Source organism: Semicossyphus pulcher, unplaced genomic scaffold (genome assembly GCF_022749685.1).
Source record: "Semicossyphus pulcher isolate SPU_LCO1_2020_fin unplaced genomic scaffold, fSemPul1.0.p SCAF_8, whole genome shotgun sequence".
Classification (NCBI taxonomy): domain Eukaryota; kingdom Metazoa; phylum Chordata; class Actinopteri; order Labriformes; family Labridae; genus Semicossyphus; species Semicossyphus pulcher.
In genome coordinates, this window is record NW_027211759.1 from 24,222,193 (window position 1) to 24,241,127 (window position 18,935).

General features: G+C 41.1%; 2 protein-coding genes across 2 annotated transcripts; one reads left to right on the forward strand and one right to left on the reverse strand.

Moving 5' to 3' along the window:
• Positions 1 to 409: 409 nt before the first annotated feature.
• On the forward strand, positions 410 to 10,895 carry cdk10 (cyclin dependent kinase 10). The gene is made up of 13 exons (XM_069686054.1): positions 410 to 580; positions 1,275 to 1,347; positions 1,437 to 1,508; positions 1,752 to 1,854; positions 2,441 to 2,522; positions 4,839 to 4,906; positions 6,837 to 6,889; positions 7,259 to 7,328; positions 7,487 to 7,546; positions 7,894 to 8,017; positions 8,140 to 8,279; positions 8,852 to 8,904; positions 8,993 to 10,895. The coding sequence occupies exons 1-13, from the start codon at positions 479 to 481 to the stop codon at positions 9,088 to 9,090; spliced, it is 1,098 nt and encodes a 365-aa protein (XP_069542155.1). The 5' UTR covers positions 410 to 478; the 3' UTR covers positions 9,091 to 10,895.
• vps4a (vacuolar protein sorting 4 homolog A) lies at positions 10,864 to 18,255 on the reverse strand. Its single transcript, XM_069686052.1, has 11 exons — positions 18,052 to 18,255; positions 16,980 to 17,091; positions 16,742 to 16,886; positions 16,586 to 16,647; positions 16,190 to 16,309; positions 14,857 to 15,013; positions 14,064 to 14,212; positions 13,793 to 13,874; positions 13,353 to 13,572; positions 13,108 to 13,248; positions 10,864 to 12,947 (listed from the first exon to the last, which is right to left on the reverse strand). Exons 1-11 carry the CDS (start codon positions 18,070 to 18,072, stop codon positions 12,846 to 12,848), a joined length of 1,311 nt encoding a protein of 436 aa, XP_069542153.1. The 5' UTR covers positions 18,073 to 18,255; the 3' UTR covers positions 10,864 to 12,845.
• Positions 18,256 to 18,935: the final 680 nt, after the last annotated feature.

Below are 18,935 nucleotides of genomic sequence, written 5' to 3' on the forward strand. Positions count from 1 at the left end.
ACCATGACCCACTTTTGGGTCCCGACACACCAGTTTAGAACCATGGCTTTAAAGTAACTTCCCGACACTGCTTGTAAATAGCCCAGCTTATAGAAGTAGACTACAATTCTAAATTGCTGTAGTCCTGGACTTCAGAACTGTTAGGCCTACTGCAACCATGATCACTTCTTGCTCACTTCACCCTTCAACAACTGTAACTGTAGCTGTAGTATATTCCATGTTTTTCCTGTATGTCATATATGTATACATATTTTTGTTTCTTTTTTACAGTCTTCCTAGAAGGACTTATAATGGGCTTCACAAACACCACCCAGATGCAGATACGCGGGGTCCCTGACTGCTAAAACTCCGTGAAAGCATTTAATTGTCCTTCTGGTGGGCCGGACCGGAAACAAAACAACATGGCGGCGCCCGACGTTCTCAGCTGCTGCTTGTCGAGTTAAAACTACACCAGACGACACTCTTGCCTTAGATTAAAATGAAGGAACGAATGGACACCATAGGGGAGGACGAACCGGACCCAATAAAGCTCAAGTCCATCAAGAATAATAAAACTTTCACTGTGCCTCAAAATGACAGGGTAAGTGTATTAGCTAGTCCTAGAGGGGACACTAAGCCCTGTTAAGGACTTGCACAAATATACATCGCCTTGTCACATATTTGGCATATATATAGGAAAGCATCATTTAAAGATAATACGATGATATGTTTATCCAACTGTCCTCGCTCAGTTCATCTACATACAAAACGTTATATTGCTAACTTAATAGCTTGCAATAGCCCAATGAAATATTGGTTGTACAAGTTAATATTTAATGGATACTCACATACTTAAAAACCATCAACAACTTTTTTAAGAGTTAACAGTCTCTTCATCTAAGATAGCCCTTCAGTGACCCTTGTTACCTGAGCTTATGAGGTAACATTGTGGAAAAGTAATGAGTTAGTGTTGCACCTTTGTTGTGACGTAAAGTTAGCCAGTATTTGTCTCCAGCAGCAGCCAATCTCGTTACTGGCTTCCACCAACCCTTTAAGCCTGCCTGAAAATCACGCAATTACCCACTGCACCCATTGATTCCTCTGTGAATACTCACTCTGCTCTTCTCACCTTCAACAAACCTTTTTTAGGATTTAGTAAACTTAGGTGCATTTTTCATTCAGATGATGGCAAATTCCCCTGTCTTCACAGTGCAATGCACCACTCTGAAAACTTGAAATTCTGACAGTGTAACAAAAAATCTGTGCCAATTCTCAGATTGTTTCTCTTGTTTTAGTTTGGAAGCTGCAGGAGCGTCAGGGAGTTTGAGAAACTCAACCGCATAGGAGAAGGAACTTACGGCATTGTGTGTAAGTCATTCGTGTTGAAGACTACAGATTCAAAACAGCACATCACCTTAACTGCTCAGTAGAGTAATGGCCTCCTGTCTTTGATACAGACCGAGCCCGAGACACCAAGTCAGATGAGATTGTAGCATTGAAGAAGGTCCGGATGGACAAAGAGAAGGACGGTAAGAGCGCTTACCGGAGTCTTGTGTGTGTTTATTAATCCAGCATTTGTTGTATTTGTGTATGAGTTGCTTGCACAGCATTTGGGGAATGTAGGGAGCTTCATTGGTCTTTGTCATTCCAGTCCCAATCTTTTGATATATGAATTAATAATATGAATCCAAAGTTAATTTACGAAAATATTGCCATTCCTGGGTTTCTTATTGATTCTGAACTTTGGTTGTTGGTTGCTCTTTCTCCATCAGGGATCCCCATCAGCAGCCTCAGAGAGATCAACCTGCTGCTGAGGCTGAGACATCCCAACATAGTGGAGCTGAAAGAAGTTGTTGTTGGCAGCCAACTGCAGAGGTAGCACACACACTCACACTCCTCAAAAATGGAATCTGGGTGATAAATATGTTACTTTTGTAAACGTCTGATAACATTACGGAAATGATCTCCAAAGAGAAGAGAGGAATTTTTGTTTCAGAGTTTTATCTACACCAGGGGCAACCGGTACATCCCTCTATTCAAAGCCACCAAACTGACAGAAACAGTAGTTTGACCTACATGGGAGTAGCTGGTCTACTGCTGCTTCGACTGATTAATTTGTTTGTATTGTTGTGTTACTTTTATGTGTTAAAGGGTCAGCTCAGTTTAAACACACCATATGTGTATAACACACCATAACAGAATAATTAATAATTCACCGAGGCAGAAATAGACCAATAGTATAGCTCCTGAGTCTGCACGGCTGACCTCCTTTTTCGTCAATGGAGTCAGGCGGCTTTAATGAAATAACGGCTGTCTCTGGTTAAACAAAAGGATCTTGTCGTAACAAAAAAAGTCTATCTCTGTCGGGATTCATTGAACCATCCCAAAATATGTAGAAATATAGCCCAGATTTAAAACTACCAGAGTTTCCCTGTAACACTTGACCTTTTTTTTTTTTCAGTCTGTTTCTGGTGATGAGTTACTGTGAACAGGACTTGGCCAGTCTGCTGGAGAACATGCAGACACCGTTCTCTGAGGCTCAGGTAGGACAGTTCCTCAATCTAATGTTTGCCTCATTTGTGTTTGATTTATGCAACAGTTATTCCCGACAGTAACTTTGATTGGAGGGATTCCAACCACACACAGCAACAAGTCAACTGTCAACACAACACTGAATATCAGCACGCTGTGATTATCTACAGCACTTTGTCTGCCGCCGTGTGTCTATGACCGAATCACAGCCATGCTGATGTTCAGTACAGCAGCAGCACTCCCTCTATGTGATATTGCTTAAATGCCATGAAGCCCCAATAATCATGTACAACAGATTCTATTGCTTAACAATTGCAGATAAAGTTTGGCTGTGAGGCAGTAAAGAGAGTTCCTTGTGTGTGGCACCAAGCTCAAGCGGTCCGACCACCATTTTTATTTCAATCATTTAATTACTGCACATTTTTATATTCTCTGACCTGTAAAAATCCATTAAATGAAACAACCTGATACAAAATATTTGGTTAACCACTCACATTTGCGTTCAACCCTAAGGTCATGACCTTTTGTGAAGGGTTCTGTAAAAGTGCCACAAGCAATAAAGATTGTAAGCCACTGCAGAAAGAGCAGATAAAGCAGTGCAGCTGTTTAATACATACTGTTAAAGATGTGGCCACATCTTTTAAATGGATATTATTTGAATGGGTTTCACATTTTTGAGTGTTTATTGTTCTCAGTGAAAAGTGATTTTCAAAGAGGCAGCCTCTGAAATGGGCCGTTCAGAACAGCTGCAGGTTTCTACGTAGAACCTCGCTTTAGCTGAAATCGACCAATCGTCATTCACCTCAGGCTGCCTTCTTGCACTAGCTTGTAGTCAAGTCGTAGTCAAGATTTCAGCTTACCATTCTGCGACCTCCTGGCGATTCTGGCTCGTAAAAGGCCAAATAACCGATCCTAGAGCAGCCATGTTTTCTACAACTTTGAGTGACAGTGCAGTGCACGTGGGGTCGCACACGTGGGCGAGGGGCTACACGGGCACTCTAAATACTGTCAGCCAATCGTGGCTAAGGTTTGGTAAAATTGCTCGTTTAAGGAGGAAGGAGAGGCTCTGAAAAATACTTAAACATGATTCAAAAACAAATTAGAATCATAGAAATTCATAATAATACTTTATTTGTATACCACTTTTCAAGACAGGATCACGAATGTAGATAAAAAAACAAAAAACATAAAATACAAGCATGCAGTTTAAAAATTATTTAAAAGAAAATGTTAAACAAAACAAGCAAAAAGTAGTTAAATAAAAGTATGACCACCAGAGCTCTAATACAATTAACTGTCAGTTAAAAAGGCAAGTTTGTAATGTGTCTTAAGACAGGGTTTAAAAGCACAAATGGAGCACAAGTGGAAGACTGTTCCAGAGCTGAGGTGCCGTTACAGAAAAAGCTCCATCACCTTTTGACCGCAACCTCCACTCTGGGATGGTTAGCAGGCCTAATGCGGCTGATCCAAGTGGCCTTCTTGGGCGTTAAAAGCTCACGTATATACTCAGGTGCCAGGCCATGTAGAGCCATGCATGTGATGAGTAAAAGTTTAAAATGAATTCTAAAAGGAATTGGTAAACAGTGCAGTGCAGCTAAAACTCGGGTGATGTGAGAGGAACGCTTTGTCTTAGTGAGGAGTCTGGCTGCAGAGTTCTGCACAATCTGAAGTTGAGCTGCAGCTCGGGCACTGAGGCACGTCAACAGGGCATTGCATTTTGATAAGAGATGAATTGTTTCAGTCATTTGTGGTCAAAGTTGGTTTGTTCTGCTTGTTAAGTTTTTACTGCATTGCATTGTCATATGATGTGATGGTAATTGAAGAGACTTGGGTTTGTTTCATCAAAGAAACAGTTTGAAGACCCCTCTTTGGGCTCTGGGAGATTGTGATGAACATTTTTCATTTTTTGTGTCATTTTATTAAGAATACTTTGAATATAATTTGCACTGTAATTAATTATCAAAGTAATTGTTCATTGTCACTATTTGCACGCAGTTTGAACGCTGTTTTAGGATTACAGTCATTAACAGACTTATGTAAACTGGATGAAATTGTGTTAAATTCAGTTACAGACAAATATAAAAATGGCATATTCATGAGGATGCTTTGAAGATCCTCACATGCTTTTAACTAGACATTATTGATTTTGTCTGCATGACTTCTTAATTGCTGTGTCAGTTTGTGGTTTGTGCAATATAACACTATTATTTTGGGGCACTTTCTGGACAGTTGCAGTAAGGACTCAGCCTCAGAGGATACAAACTCTACTAGGATGAGCTACGGTGGCACCTGTGTAACATATGTTCTTTTCTTCTATCCTTTCTCAGGTGAAGTGTATTGTCCTTCAGCTGCTCAGAGGTTTAGAGTATCTCCACCACAACTTCATTATACACAGGTTAGTCCCACACTCTAATACCTCATACAGTCTGGCTAGTTAGTACGCTTACTATTTGTTTAGGTTTAATAAATGGACTTCAAAGTGTTTTGGACATCTGTATTTAGTTGTTATTAGTGAAAGCTTATTTCTCAGATTTTCACGATGGTGCCACAAAAACAAAATTGATGTGACTTTTTCACAAAAGCCTTATGCATAATGATTAAGACATTTGTAAAGGGTATTTTTTATTCATTTTGAATGATTAATCAAAATATAGACAGGATATTGAGTGCACAACAGACATAACAGCTTAACAGAGAATGTTGTGTAATCTTGTAGCCAACACCTGCCTCCCAACTTCCCTGTCTACAAGTCCGCATTTAGACTGTATCCCAGGAATTATACAGGAGGGTGCTGGATGTCTGAGAAGAATTGGTATATAAATAGATACAAGATGAGGGGGTTTAGAAATTGATACTGATTTAATTAATACATATTATGTGACTGAGTATATAATAAACATATTGAGGGAATAAATCGTCCTCACATTTAGTTTCTGCCATAAACTGATAAACAGATCTTATGAGGTTAAAACGGGACACGATGGACATCCCTTCATCTTAATAATATTAAACATCCAGCCAAAAAGAGGCCAAGGCCAGCGTGCCGCATTTGTTTGGAGTCACGCTATCCTCAACACTGGTGCCATAAAAAGGCGATCGCTGTGTCGGGTTTTAGGTCAAAAATGAGGTTTGGGGATGAGGTTGAGGAATCACATTTGGGTAGATACAAGATAGTCTGGCTTCGGACACGCGGGCCCTGTGCACAGCTTTACACTGTAACAGTGGCCGGCACAGAGGCATGTGGAATTAATCAGCTTAAAGATTGAATCCAAAACGATGTCCAGCAGTGAGAGGTTTAAATCTCGCTTGCATGCAGCTTTAATTTTGTAAAGAGTCTTTTACCTGCTAGCCTGTTGTAGACTGCAGATATTTAATCCGTGTGAGATCGTCCGCTGTAAACAAAGAAATGCATCAGTGCATTAAAAAAAACAGGTAACAGGTCATCACTCGTATCTCAGCCTCTCTTTCTCCTTCATCCTGCTCCTCATCAGTAGGCCAGGAAGTTTGATTAACTAAGTATACTGATCTGGTTTTAAAGCTGTCGTTGCATCTAAGGCCGAGTTAAAAAAGCAATTGATGAAGCTAATAAGATGATTTCAGAGTTCAGAGAGAGGTATAGGTCTGCTCTTAGTCAGTTGGAAAAAGGCTTAGGGTAGTGTAACTGCAGATTAACAGTTAATGACGCAGGAATCTATTAGTTTAGGTTAGGAAGGGTGATCGCCATTCCCATTTATAGCAAACAATGTACTGAGACTTCAGATTCAGATATCACTGTAGTGTGGAATATTTGAAATTAAGAAATGTGTTGTGTGTTCATGTTTTATAACACAACATTTACAGTCGGGCTGCCCACTAGGGCGATTATTTGAATAAGAGGACACCAAGTCGACTCTCATGCCCTCTGTCGAATCTCTGCACTGTTTTTTATAGCTGCATCATTGTACGCAGAGCAATGCAGAGGCAACAACATGTCTTCTGATCAGTGTTTTTTGGCTGCTCCAACAGCCAGCACTTCTGGAAAGCTCTTGTTGATACAGCCACAATGCCTAAATGACGATAAACTTCCACAGAGAGTTTACAGCAGCCAGACAGCGCGGGGGGTCTTTAATTGTCAGGGGAATGATGTTAAGCTGTTTACTATCTTTCCCCCTTCAGCCTGACTAAGCTTAAACAGATCTGTCAGGAGCGAAGATGTGCTGAGGCAGATATCTTAAGAGGGAGTTAAATCTGTAGCTGGAGAGCAGTTATCATGTCACAACAACAAATGAATGGCACACAGAGGGGGGGCTGAGATGGTTCATTACCTTCTGTAATCTGGTTAACAGGGACCTGAAGGTGTCCAATCTGCTGATGACAGACAAAGGCTGCGTAAAGATCGGTGAGTCATCACTGTTACCATTACCACTGCGCTGTAATCACTTTATACCTGAACTGACATACATCCCAGAACCCTGCAGCTTTGACCTTTGACCTCTTTCTGATAATGATGCCTTAGACTGTTTATGTCTGTCCAGTCTGAGAGTGATCACTACATAACTGTGAGTTTCAGTTAATAAGAAAGTTTAATGTTATTTGTCCCCCAGGAAAATTTGATTTTACACTTTTGACTTTTTTTTTGCTCTGATTAATTAAAACAATCACTTAATAATGAAAATATTTCTGACTCACTGGCCTTGTATATATTAAGTCCATAGATAATAAGTAATGTTAGTATTATAAAGGATCTGGTTCCTGTTTGTGTCTGCAGCTGACTTTGGATTGGCCAGAATGTACGGCATCCCCCAGCAGCCCATGACACCTCGAGTGGTCACACTGTGGTGAGTGTCTGCTTGGCCTCATAGTCATGTGTCCTCTACATGTGTATTAAGCCTCATTTGTATGGATGAGTGTGTTGTACACTGCAGATAACCACTGATTTACTTTGTGGAAACTCCATACCCATATGTGCTCCTTCCCTTTCTTCATCTGTCTGCAGGTACAGAGCTCCAGAGCTCCTCCTAGGGACCAAGAGCCAAACTACAGCCCTGGACATGTGGTGAGGAGAAAGTAGAATAGCTATCCACACATACAGGTCCACTTAATGTACTTATGCCACTTACAACATAAGGAACATACACCTAGGTGAATGTGCTTTTAACAGGAGAATTGTAATTTGAATATCTGCATTTGACAAACTTAATAAGAGGTCGTATTTGTTCCCAGAGATTTTACAGCATTTCCTTTACACTTGCATAATAACGATAATAACAAACATAATTTTTTAGCACTTTTCTTTTACAATGTTACAAAGTATGTCACAAAAACAATTCAAAAATGTAAGAATCCAGTCCAAGATGGATGGGATCAGGGCAAACTGAACCAGCGGTGATGTTTCCTTTGCAGGGCTGTCGGCTGCATCTTAGCTGAACTGCTCGCTCACAAACCTCTGCTGCCTGGAACCTCTGAGATCCAGCAGGTGGACCTGATCGTTCAGCTGCTGGGGACTCCCAATGAAAACATCTGGCCGGTGAGACTTCAGCTCTGAACATGACTTCAGCTTAAACCCAACTCTACGTGTCTCAGACATCTGATGAAGGAATATGAAACTTTGTGTGTGTGTGTGTGTGTGTGTGTGTGTGTGTGTCCCAGGGTTTCTCTCAGCTGCCCCTAATCGGTCAGTACAGTCTGAGGAAGCAGCCGTACAACAACCTGAAGAACAAATTCACCTGGCTGTCCGATGCTGGACACAGACTGCTCAACCTGCTCTTCATGTACAACCCACAGCGCAGGTACACACTCACACACTATAGGGGTGGTGGGATTCTGGCTGGGATTCTGGCTTTAATTCATATGTGTGTCATCTTTTCTTTTGAAAACACGTCTACTTGTGTGCACATGATTTTCACAGAAGACATTTTAATGTGAAAATGTAAATGTAAAAATGAAATGAAAGATGGTTGAATGCCATTTAGCTTTTTTTTTTTTTACTTAATAGTTATTGGTCAATGTTATTAGTAACCAATGGCTGTATATATAGCTGGACGACACTTTTGGGGAGCTGTCATGTCGACCATCTTTTTATACAGTCTATGTTAGTATCACAGGGCGTTTCCTACTATTACTACTCAAAATGTTTGTCAAACCATCTCAGTCCACGTAGTAACTGCAGAGTAACTGTCTGTGCTCCTTCAGTTGATGTGATTTTGTTAGCATGAGGATTTTCATACTGGAAAATATGCCTGCATGTAATGGGATGTGCTGGTATTTTTGGGGCCCAAGTTTAAAAATAAGAGAAATTACCTTTTAAATTCTTTAAAGTTATAATATCAATGACCAATTGTTTTGTGCCTTCCTGATTCAGAGCTACTGCCAAAGACTGTTTGGAGAGTTCCTACTTCAAAGAGAAACCTCTACGTGAGTGAAACCATTTTAAATCAGCTGTAATCGCTTTCCTCTGATCAATAATCACTCATTCATCTTGTCTTTCTGCTTCTCTGTGCAGCCTGTGAACCAGATCTGATGCCAACCTTCCCTCACCATCGCAACAAGCGTGCAGCTGCTGCTTCAGCAGAGAGCCACTCGAAGAGGAGCAAAGTGTGAGGAGGACAGTGAGACACTGGACTCCAAGTCAAACCCTGTGTTGGCTGCAGTCTCAGGAAAGTGCACTCACACTGTGTGGATGGAGCATGAACTTGCTCATGAGGAGGTTTTACTTTGGAGCCTCTGTTCAGTACAACGTTCCAGAGATCATGTGGTCGATTTTAAAAGGCTGTTAGCACACATTCTGTGACGTAGATGCAGCGATCCAGGAACCAACTCTCTTGAGCTTTGTCCTCTGCTAATCAGGGACTGTGTGAAGACGTCTCTCAGGGGAAAAGACGAGTCAAGTGGAAGAATGTGCCTGTACGATTCAAAGGGTTTGTTAAATGGAAGGGCAGCTTTGTTAAGATGGCAGGTTTTATCCTCAAAACCATCAGTTTGTGTCAATGACCAGCCACAAGGCAGGTCAAAGTGTCCTTCAGTTAAAATCCTGAACCCATGAATTTGTTTGCTTTTTATTGTCTGTTAAAGTCATTGTTGGACATTTTTTAAATAGGTTATGCGTGGAAAGAAACCCTGAGTCTACTTGAATTTTCACAGTCGTATCTTTGAACTTGTTTTTTTTAATGCATCATTGTTTAAAGAGTAATTCAGCAGCACAAGACTTCACAAACTTAGTCTCAATATTATCCTTACCAGGTTTACTACTCCTGAAAACAAACAGACCTAGACCTCAAGTTAAAAATGAGCATTTCTTCAACGCTCCTCTTGGGCAGACATTAGACATCAGGAGGGGCTGCTTGGAGAGCAGCTGCTAGCTTATATTTAGGGGCTCAGCTTGTTCTAAGTCAGGATCCCTTTAGTGCTAGTAGGAGGTGAATTCCCACAAGTCTTCTCCTTCCAGAACAACAAAGGGGTGAATAAACTGGAAAAGAAGTGTAAGGCTGTTGCATATGAAAAACCATTTGCTGTGTTCGAAATGCCATACTAAGCTAGCAGTGCGTACTGATTTGGCCAAACTGTAGTATGTAGTATGCAAACAAAAGCAAAATGTGCAGTATGCCAAAAATGCCCGGATGTCGTACTGACTCAGAGAGTATGCATCGGACCAGTCTGCGTTGCCAACTGTATCCCACAATGCAAAGCGCTGGAACGTCACAGCGGCAGCTGAAATCACGGACAGCAGCAGCATTCCAGCAGGTGTAGGCGCTTTAGCTAAAGAAGCGGGTGTTATTGTTTACTTCCACCTGGTGTAGCATACTGCAAAATGAATTTGAAAAGCTCCTCCATACTACATACTACCGCCGAACGCAGTATGCAGCATACAGCAGGTGGTATATAGTACGGCATTTCGAACACTGCCGGTGTCTCTCTGATGCTCTTCAGCGGGGCTTCAGGGCTGTGAGCCGAGCTGCTTCTAACTTAACTCACTAGCTTACTAAAACCTTCATTACACCTTCACTGGTGTTATAGTTAAAAAGGACGGTAATTTGACTTGAAATACTAAGAAAGTTGTCAGTTGGAAATGATCTGGCTGACAGATGGTGCTTATTGAACACTCTGATAAACATGCATCATCGAACTGAAGAAGCATTAGATAGTCGAAGCTTTGTCTTGAACAGAAATCTGATACGAATTACAAAATTCAGCTTATTTACCAAAATGTTTGCGTCAGCTTGAACTTGAACTGTCAAATAAGAATGGACTCGCAGAGAAGATAAAGTTAACTGGTGAACTTGTGTTTGACGTGTGACTGTCATTGAAATGTTACTGGAAAGCCTGTAAATATGTTTAAACAAGCAGCTATTGAATATAATAAAAATGTGCAACCAGCAGCTGTTTTTTCTTTCATTTGAAATGTCAGTTTTTATTAATGCAGGATAAATTAGTAGTAATGGTTACAGGGCCAGCGGCAGGTTAAGCCCCCTTACAGGGACGGTAATAACTGACCTCCCACTGAACCGGTCTGTACCTCCACAGACACACAGCACTGAGCAGCAGTAGCACTCATGAAGCGCCGTCACAGGGAGATGAGCCTGTGGTTCTGAAGCGACAGTGAGAGGTCAGAGAGTTGGTACACAACAAACATCCACTAGCAGTTTGATTTTAAACGGACCGCCTGTGTGGTCCAGTTTGAGAATGACAGTCAGCCCTGAACAGACAGTTATGAAACAATATGGTGATGTCTGCCTCAGAGGAGAACGTAGTGTGTATGCCTCCCAAAACACAAAAAACAGATCTATCACTGGAGCTCTATCAGGAAACATCAACAAAAGAAATACTTCAATTGTAAACATACTACATTGCTAATATAGTCAGTCAAGTTACATGTCATGTGTCATCAAACATGTTGTATAAATAATGTGCAGTAACACTGTTGAACAAAACAAGATCGTTTGAAAGAGATGTGCTTCATTGATTTTCTTTAAAGGATTCAACGCTCTACAGACGGCTACAGGAACACAAACTTCAATAACATCACAGCTCAGCTCAAACTCAGACAAGTGTATTCTGGGAAATGTAGTGTTGAAACTTATTTAAATAGAGGTTAAAAGTTCAGTCTTGACATTTAAAACAGCAGTTGAGTAAACAGTCTCATCACTTCATCTGTTACAGGAGATGTTCTGGAGCGTTCCATCATTTCACATGACCTTCATCAGCTGATTGAAGTTCCCATTATGTTTTCTATCACTTGTCTTAGGCTTATCTTAACCAGAATAGCAAAACAATGACTCATCCTGCACTCAGGGCGTTTACTAATTTTGCAATTAATTAAACGTTTCCAAGCTAGCTAATAGTTAAAGGTTGTCACTTTGTTTGTGATCGGATATTTTCACATTCGGCGCTATTGGCTGCTGTGAATGCCAATCAAAACCTGGGACACACCCTCTCTAGAATACTGTTTTGAAAGATAACAGAAAAATAGGCAGAATCAAATATCTCTCTGAAAGCTGTTTTTAGGAACTTTAAGCTGACATGGATCAGAAGTCCTAAAATAAAATAAAATTGCATTTTAAAATTTACAATCCCACAACATGTGGTCAAAGTCATGAATTATGACAGGAAGCTCCAGAACAGCTACTAAATGTACCATGTGGTTTTCAGATAAAGGAAATATAATGTTTTGCTCTCAATAAAGCACATCTCTCATACTGTAAATGAGGAACATGAATACGTTGCTCAGACACACACAGAGCTGTTTAGGGACACTGAGGCAGAGATGATCAATTAATTTAACTCTTCATCAAATAACAAAATAACAGGGCTCTCAACGTATAGACACGTACAATAAGACACACAATTTAATAAAAACACTTAGATGCATTCACGCACTCGCATGCCAGGCAGGAGAACTATCTTTTGTTTCTTCAAAAACGTCACTGTCCTTCATGGCGATCCAAAGCAAAGTGCACAATGGCAACAAAATGTACAGTCCTTCAGTCAGGGAGTGTCGGCTCAGAGGGGCGAACTTTCAGTTTCTTCACGTCAATGCGGGTTAGATGAAAAGTTCTTGTAGTGACTAGCGGCTGAGGGACATGAGCTCTGTTGTCCAACTACCAAATCACACCGAGATTTTTTTATTGTAGCATTTTGCCAACTTCCCTCCAAGGATTCAAAAAACACTGGCCTGGTTGATTTGCTCTTCCTTCAATCAAACCGGTCATTTATTTTGAAATCCATGAGAGGAAGTGAACCAACGCTTGGCTGAGAGAAAGCATACAGGATGGTACAGCAGTTAAAGGGGGTTCAGGGGGGCAGCATGTGGAGAGTAGTTTGATCCTGGGGTGGACAGGTAAGAGGAGGGGCTCTGTCTCTCAGCCCTCCATCCCAAAGTCCTCTGTGAACTTCTTGACCTTCAGCAGATCTTCAGTGTTGACTGTGGGACGGGTGGTGGACAGAGAGCGCAGCATGTCCGACTGCAAAAGAGGAAGGGATACAAGTCAGTTTAGTTCTTCCTAGATCTGAGTTTACCTCCTGCCTAACTTCACAGGTTAATGTTTAAGGCCAGGCTGTCCAGCTTTAGTGGAATCATCATGTCCAGTTGTGACTATAGAGACAATGGAAAAAGTATCTCACCATGCAGACAATAGGCTCCAGTAGCTTATCACTAGGCACATCCATCCAGGTCATCTCCAAGGCTGCGGGGTCGCCAGGGGAACAAGGAGTCAGGAGGTCATCCACCATCACCTGGTTGTTGCTTCGAGACGGCCCGCGAACCTGCAGGAGATGTAACACACAAAAAGCTCAGTTGCCAGTGGATAATTATTAGATATATTAGGACTTGTCTTTTCTTCTTTTTCTTGGGTGTTTAATGCAGTCACCTTTTTGAAGTGCGTTGCAGACTGGACCTTCCTCACAGGCTGCATGAGAGCGTCTCGGACGATGATGCTGATGTCAGCACCGGAGTAGCCGTCTGTTTTGTGGGCGAGCTGTCGCAGGTCGGCCTCGCTCAGGCTGTGTGGCGTGTTGCCAAGGTGAAGACGAAACATCTGAGACCGAGCCGGCTCCTCCGGCAGAGGGATGTAGATGCGCTTCTCAAATCTGACACACAAAAGAGGACAAGAACATTCACCAGCTGTTCAAAACTGAAATGGTTTTCCTGCTCCGTTTTCTGAGACCAGGATATAATCTCAACATGAAGAACAAATAAAGAGGATAGAAAAACTCATTTACTACCAGCATGTGCATGTAACTCAAAAAACCCTATAACACAAATAGGGGTGAGACAATTTAACCATGGAGTACTGAAGTGACCTCTGACCTTCTCCGGATGGCAGCGTCGAGCACCCAGGGGATGTTGGTGGCTCCCAGCACTAAGATCCCATCATTGTTGTTCCCCACACCTGCAAAACCAGAGAGCTTCAGTTCACTCCACATGAGCACTTCCTGTTTCCCTCAGTGTCTGTTCAGGGCCCTGTACTTGAATATTAAAGATTACTCTGTGGTTTTCTTCTCTTATACATTCGGTACATTCAGTATATATTATTTGATAGAACGAATTTTTCACTCTAATTGCTCTCATTTGGGCTTACCCTGCATCTGGACCAAGAACTCTGTCTTGATGCGTCGGGCGGCTTCGCTCTCATTCTCGTTTCTGGAGCCGCACAGTGAGTCCACCTCATCGATGAAGATGATAGAGGGTTTATGTTGGCGAGCCAGGTCAAATAAGTTCTTCACCAGCCTGCGAGACAAAGAGACAATGAGACTGTGTCCAAGGAGGAAGGCCACTGATGATGAGCCCCAGACCAATTCATCTCCTGTTTTAAACAATTATGTCAAGATATAATTTACAGACAATGTTTTTTTTTAGGTCACACCAAGGCAGCTTTTCTGCTAGGATCAATAGAAAGTCTGACATACCTTGTAAATGTGCTACAGTCAACTGTTTGAAGACGCTGATAATGGCATGTGGCTATTAGCACTGGTGTTTGCACCATGGCTCATTTGCATAGAAAGTGTATGCAGCCCAGTTAGGGGTGCACTGACAATTGCTCTGTTTCTTTTATTCATTTGCAGGTTTATCAACCACCAAAGGCATGCACTCCTTTTGTGAATGTTTCCCTGAGAGTTCTGCCAGTCAGGATATGAAACAGATTTACTGGGAGTTGTAGGCATCTTACAGTCCATGAGTGACAGCGATGAGGCAGTTTTAAAAATAGAATACGCCATATTGCAACTTGTATGTGTGTTAGCATGATTTACTATTAAGATTTGTTTTTACAGACTGTTGACATTAATTAAAAGGGATGAAGAGTCAGGTTTCTCCTGTCAGATACATTCTGAAAAACTCTCTGTCTAGTTTTACACTTCAGACTGGAGACGTACTTCTCACTCTCTCCCAGCCACTTGGACATGAGGTCTGAGGAGGAGACAGAGAAGAAGGTGGAGTTGTTGGCCTCGGTGGCCACCGCCTTGGCCAGGTACGACTTCCCCGTCCCTGGAGGACCGAACAGCAGGATGCCTCTCCACGGAGTCCGCTTTCCTGAGAATACAAGAGCAGACGTTTTTTTACTAACATTAGAGCTAAAGTTTGAGTAAAATCCTGATTATGACAGAGGCCCGACGACACCAGAAGGTTAATTTGTTTAACTTTAGAACAAAGTTCAATATTGTGTCGTAAAATTTCCGCTCACACATTTTTTTTATTTAAAACAGGTAATACATACAATAAAGAGGTTTCATGTTACAAATCAGTGTTTCTCTGATGCTCATTAGCAAAGAAAGCGTGTCCTGGTCTCCTCCACACAATAAATGTACTTAAAACAGGTTATAACACTTAATAAAGCAGTTTCATGTTAAAAAATATCTGTGTTATTTCTACTATTTCTTTTGAAGTGATTGTTTTCCTCTTTTCCAGAGGACATTCACTTTCTTCGAGCTCAAGCAATGCTTTACGCTGGAAAATGAGCGTGTACTTTCAAGTGCAAGCTCATAACTGACTGGCTGGTGATAGGCTGTTTGATCAATACATTATGTTAAAAAAAATGTCCAAAGTTGGAGAGCCGGTTAGGCTCAGTGGTGAAAACGTGTACCCCATGCAAAGAGGCCCACTTCTCGAAGCACCTGCCCGGGGCCCAACTCCAACCATCGGCCCTTTGCTGCATGTCTTCCCCACCCTCTCTTCCCATATCTCTGACTCTATCCACTGTCATATCCAATAAAGGCAAAGGCCAAAAACACAATCTAAAAAGAAAAAAGTCCAAATCACGATCCTGTATATAGTTATAGAAAGTCATATGGCCGTACCGTAGCTGCAAATAACAATTACAACAATAGATTCAACTCTAAAATCCCTGAGATGAAGCGGGCATCCTTAGATTGCTTGACTGCTCTGAAAAAACAAAAAGCTCCGGCACTCACAGGATCAAGTAAAACTGACTTTAATGTGTGATTGCTTTGACCCACAGGCCAAAATCAAAAGAGATTTACAATAAAATAAAACAAAAAATTCTCAAAATGTTTTTTCTTAATAATTGTTGATTATACACAGAAATTACAGCTGAATAACATTCTGATATCGATTATTGTTCCAGCGCTATATCTATGGTCATTATCATATGATGATTGATGATGAATGATGTACATTTTAAACAGTTTGATTCAGTGTATAATTATTAATAGGTGTATACAGAGTTGAAGAAAGAAGAGCCCACATTACCAGTGAAGAGGTGAGGGAATTTGATTGGCAGGATGACGGCTTCCTTCAGAGCTTCTTTAGCTCCTTCCAGTCCAGCCACGTCGTTCCACCTGACATTGGGCTTCTCCATTACGATGGCACCTGGACACACAGGCAGAGCACGGTTAAGATTCTTAAATTAAGAGGGACACACTTTAAAGGTGACTGTACACCTGTAACCAAACCACAAATAAGACCAAATAACTCTACTTAACTCCTGCCATAAAAGATGTGCAAAATGACATTTAACTGAATTTCTTCATTCAGCTGTAGATCTTTACTTGGAGAAGCAGTGACGTACTACTCAATTAAACACACTAATCAGTCAAACCATTCCAACAATCTGAAGACTAGCTGCACCCATCCAAGTTGACTCACCCATAAGTTGCTCCTGCAGTTTCTTCTTCTCTGGATTTTCACCCTCGCTGTCACTATCACTCCTACAGCAGACACAAACACACAGGGTGGTTAACACAAACACAGTAATTAAAAAATAAAATACAGGCCTGACACGACAGAAGAGAGACAGCATACTTGTCATTGCTCTGTGCCTCCTTGACGGGCTTTTTGCCCTGTTTGTCTTTGTTTTTCAGATAGTCCTTCAGTTTCTCCGCTCGGTCCAGGTACTGCATGCACTTTGCTCGTATACTCTCCTTTGCTTTGTCGCTGTGGGCCTCATCTGGAGGAAAGACAAAATTCCATACAACAATGTGAATGATACAACAGAAGTGTGTATAAGTATTACAACTGCCTGTCAGGCTGCGGGACTCACATTTGATGGCATGTAGGAAATATTCCACAGCATGCTGGTATAGTCGCAAGGCCTCCTCATAGTTCTTTGCCTTGTCTTCCTCTGTGGCTTTGGTGACAAGATCAATCGCTTTCTGCAATAGATGCAGAGAAACACAGTCAGAGGACGGATGGAGGTGTTGGATGGATTTGGGACGGAAACACAAAATAGGAGGCAAATGATGTAGCTACACATGTTAGCAGGGTCGAAAAGTTTAGTATTTTTCCAATTGACAAGGGGCAGATCACTGAATATTTGTAAAAGCAAATATTTTCTTCTTGAATGTATTCAGAGTTAAAATTGCGAGCACAGAGCCAGTGGTATGTGACAGTGGCAGTATGGAATACACTGTATCATGTAATCTAAATCCTCTTAACCTAAGAATTACTTTATGAAAATACTAATAATTTCAGAACAACCTCTCTGCCAAGATGGCAGAGACATTTTTTGACCTGCCACAGCCAATAATTACCCTATATTTGGCAGGTGCTAATTTAATTCCCTGAATATTAGTCATCTTCATATCAGTCTGCACCTGTCAACACTGAAGCTTCAACCAAAACAAAACACAAGACATAGAGCTAACCTGAAATAAAACCACATCCTATTAGTTTCTTGGAATAAACAGCAAAATCTTTTTTGACGTTTCTTTAGCCAACAAGCAGACTTAAATGTCCAAAAACGAAATAAATATTTGTCCTTTAATGTGAACTGACGTCTAGCAGGAGCCACAGCCCAGCTAACGGTGCTGCTACCGTTATAAACAGTTGAGGTTTAACGCTAGCTTACTTAGTGTTAGCAATGCATAATTTCATGACCCCACACAGGAATTACCAAATAATATTGTTATTGATTGTGTAAGTAGCTAGTAGACTAACGTTAAATTGAATTTTAACGCTGTTTATTTTCAATGTAATGAAACGACTGTTCGCAGGTTCACTTAGCTAAACTGGGTTGCTAACAACGTCAGCTGTTCTGGCAGTTAGCTTGGATTCAAGCTACTTTATGGGCCAACTTGAAGAAAGCTAACGTTGGCTAGCTCATAGCAGCCTACCTGTAATGTTGACGTTGTCATTTCATCTCCCTCTTCTGCTCTCCGCCCAGACTTCTATCCTCTGACCCTCCCCAAAGGTAGATATGTGAAGAAATAAACTCGTTAAAAGCCCTGTATTGTGAGGGGGCGGGTTGCTCTTGACATGACAAAACAGTGGCTATTACGTTAGCTAGCGAATATGACAGCTCCGCCACGACCTAACAAAACCACAGCAACAACACTGCGGCTACAGACAAGCTAGCTGATATACAGATAACTTCCGGTTGATACTTTCAAAATATAACGGCGTATGCGAAAGCATATGCCCTGAAAATCATAGAAAACACATATCTACCATTACAATCAAAAACGTTTTGTTGATAGGATCTTTATTAAATTTCAACTTTTTTTTGTTTGTTTAAATTACTTTTATTTTCATAGATATTTTCCGGTCGTAAGGCTAAAACTTACAACTCGACGAACGGTAACAACAGTGGCAGATGCTTCAAGCCTGCTGCGACCGCCACCCAGCGGTCAGATTTGTAATAATCAGAATCAGAATCAGCATTATTGACCAGGTATGCACACATGCAAGGCATTTGACTCCGGTTTAACTTTGCTCTTTTTGTTCACTTAAACATTAGATATTAAAAATTAAACTAATATGTACAAGCCTACAATAAACATTGAATAAACTAGTATCTACAAGCCTGCAAAATAAAATAGTGCAAGTACGAGGAGGCCAACAATGCTGAAAGATATATGATTTAGAAAAAATATGTTATTATGTAACAGATGGGATAATTTACATGAGGTAGATAGTTTCCAGTATTTATAGTAAAAACACAGTGTGCATTGATTTATGCCAGATAACAGATTATATTATTATTTTATTATTATAAGAA

What these genes read in the sequence shown, in the direction of transcription:
- vps4a (XM_069686052.1), bottom strand. Translation starts at nt 18,072, where the DNA reads ATGACAACGTCAACATTACAG. An exon ending in GAGGCACAGAGCAATGACAA is followed by an intron (nt 16,648 to 16,741) that starts GTATGCTGTCTC and finishes TGTCTGCTGTAG; the next exon opens with GAGTGATAGTGACAGCGAGG. An exon ending in ATTCCCTCACCTCTTCACTG is followed by an intron (nt 15,014 to 16,189) that starts GTAATGTGGGCT and finishes TTGTATTCTCAG; the next exon opens with GAAAGCGGACTCCGTGGAGA.
- cdk10 (XM_069686054.1), top strand. Translation starts at nt 479, where the DNA reads ATGAAGGAACGAATGGACACCATAGGGGAGGACGAACCGGACCCAATA. An exon ending in AGGAACTTACGGCATTGTGT is followed by an intron (nt 1,348 to 1,436) that starts GTAAGTCATTCG and finishes TCTTTGATACAG; the next exon opens with ACCGAGCCCGAGACACCAAG. An exon ending in CCAATGAAAACATCTGGCCG is followed by an intron (nt 8,018 to 8,139) that starts GTGAGACTTCAG and finishes TGTGTGTCCCAG; the next exon opens with GGTTTCTCTCAGCTGCCCCT.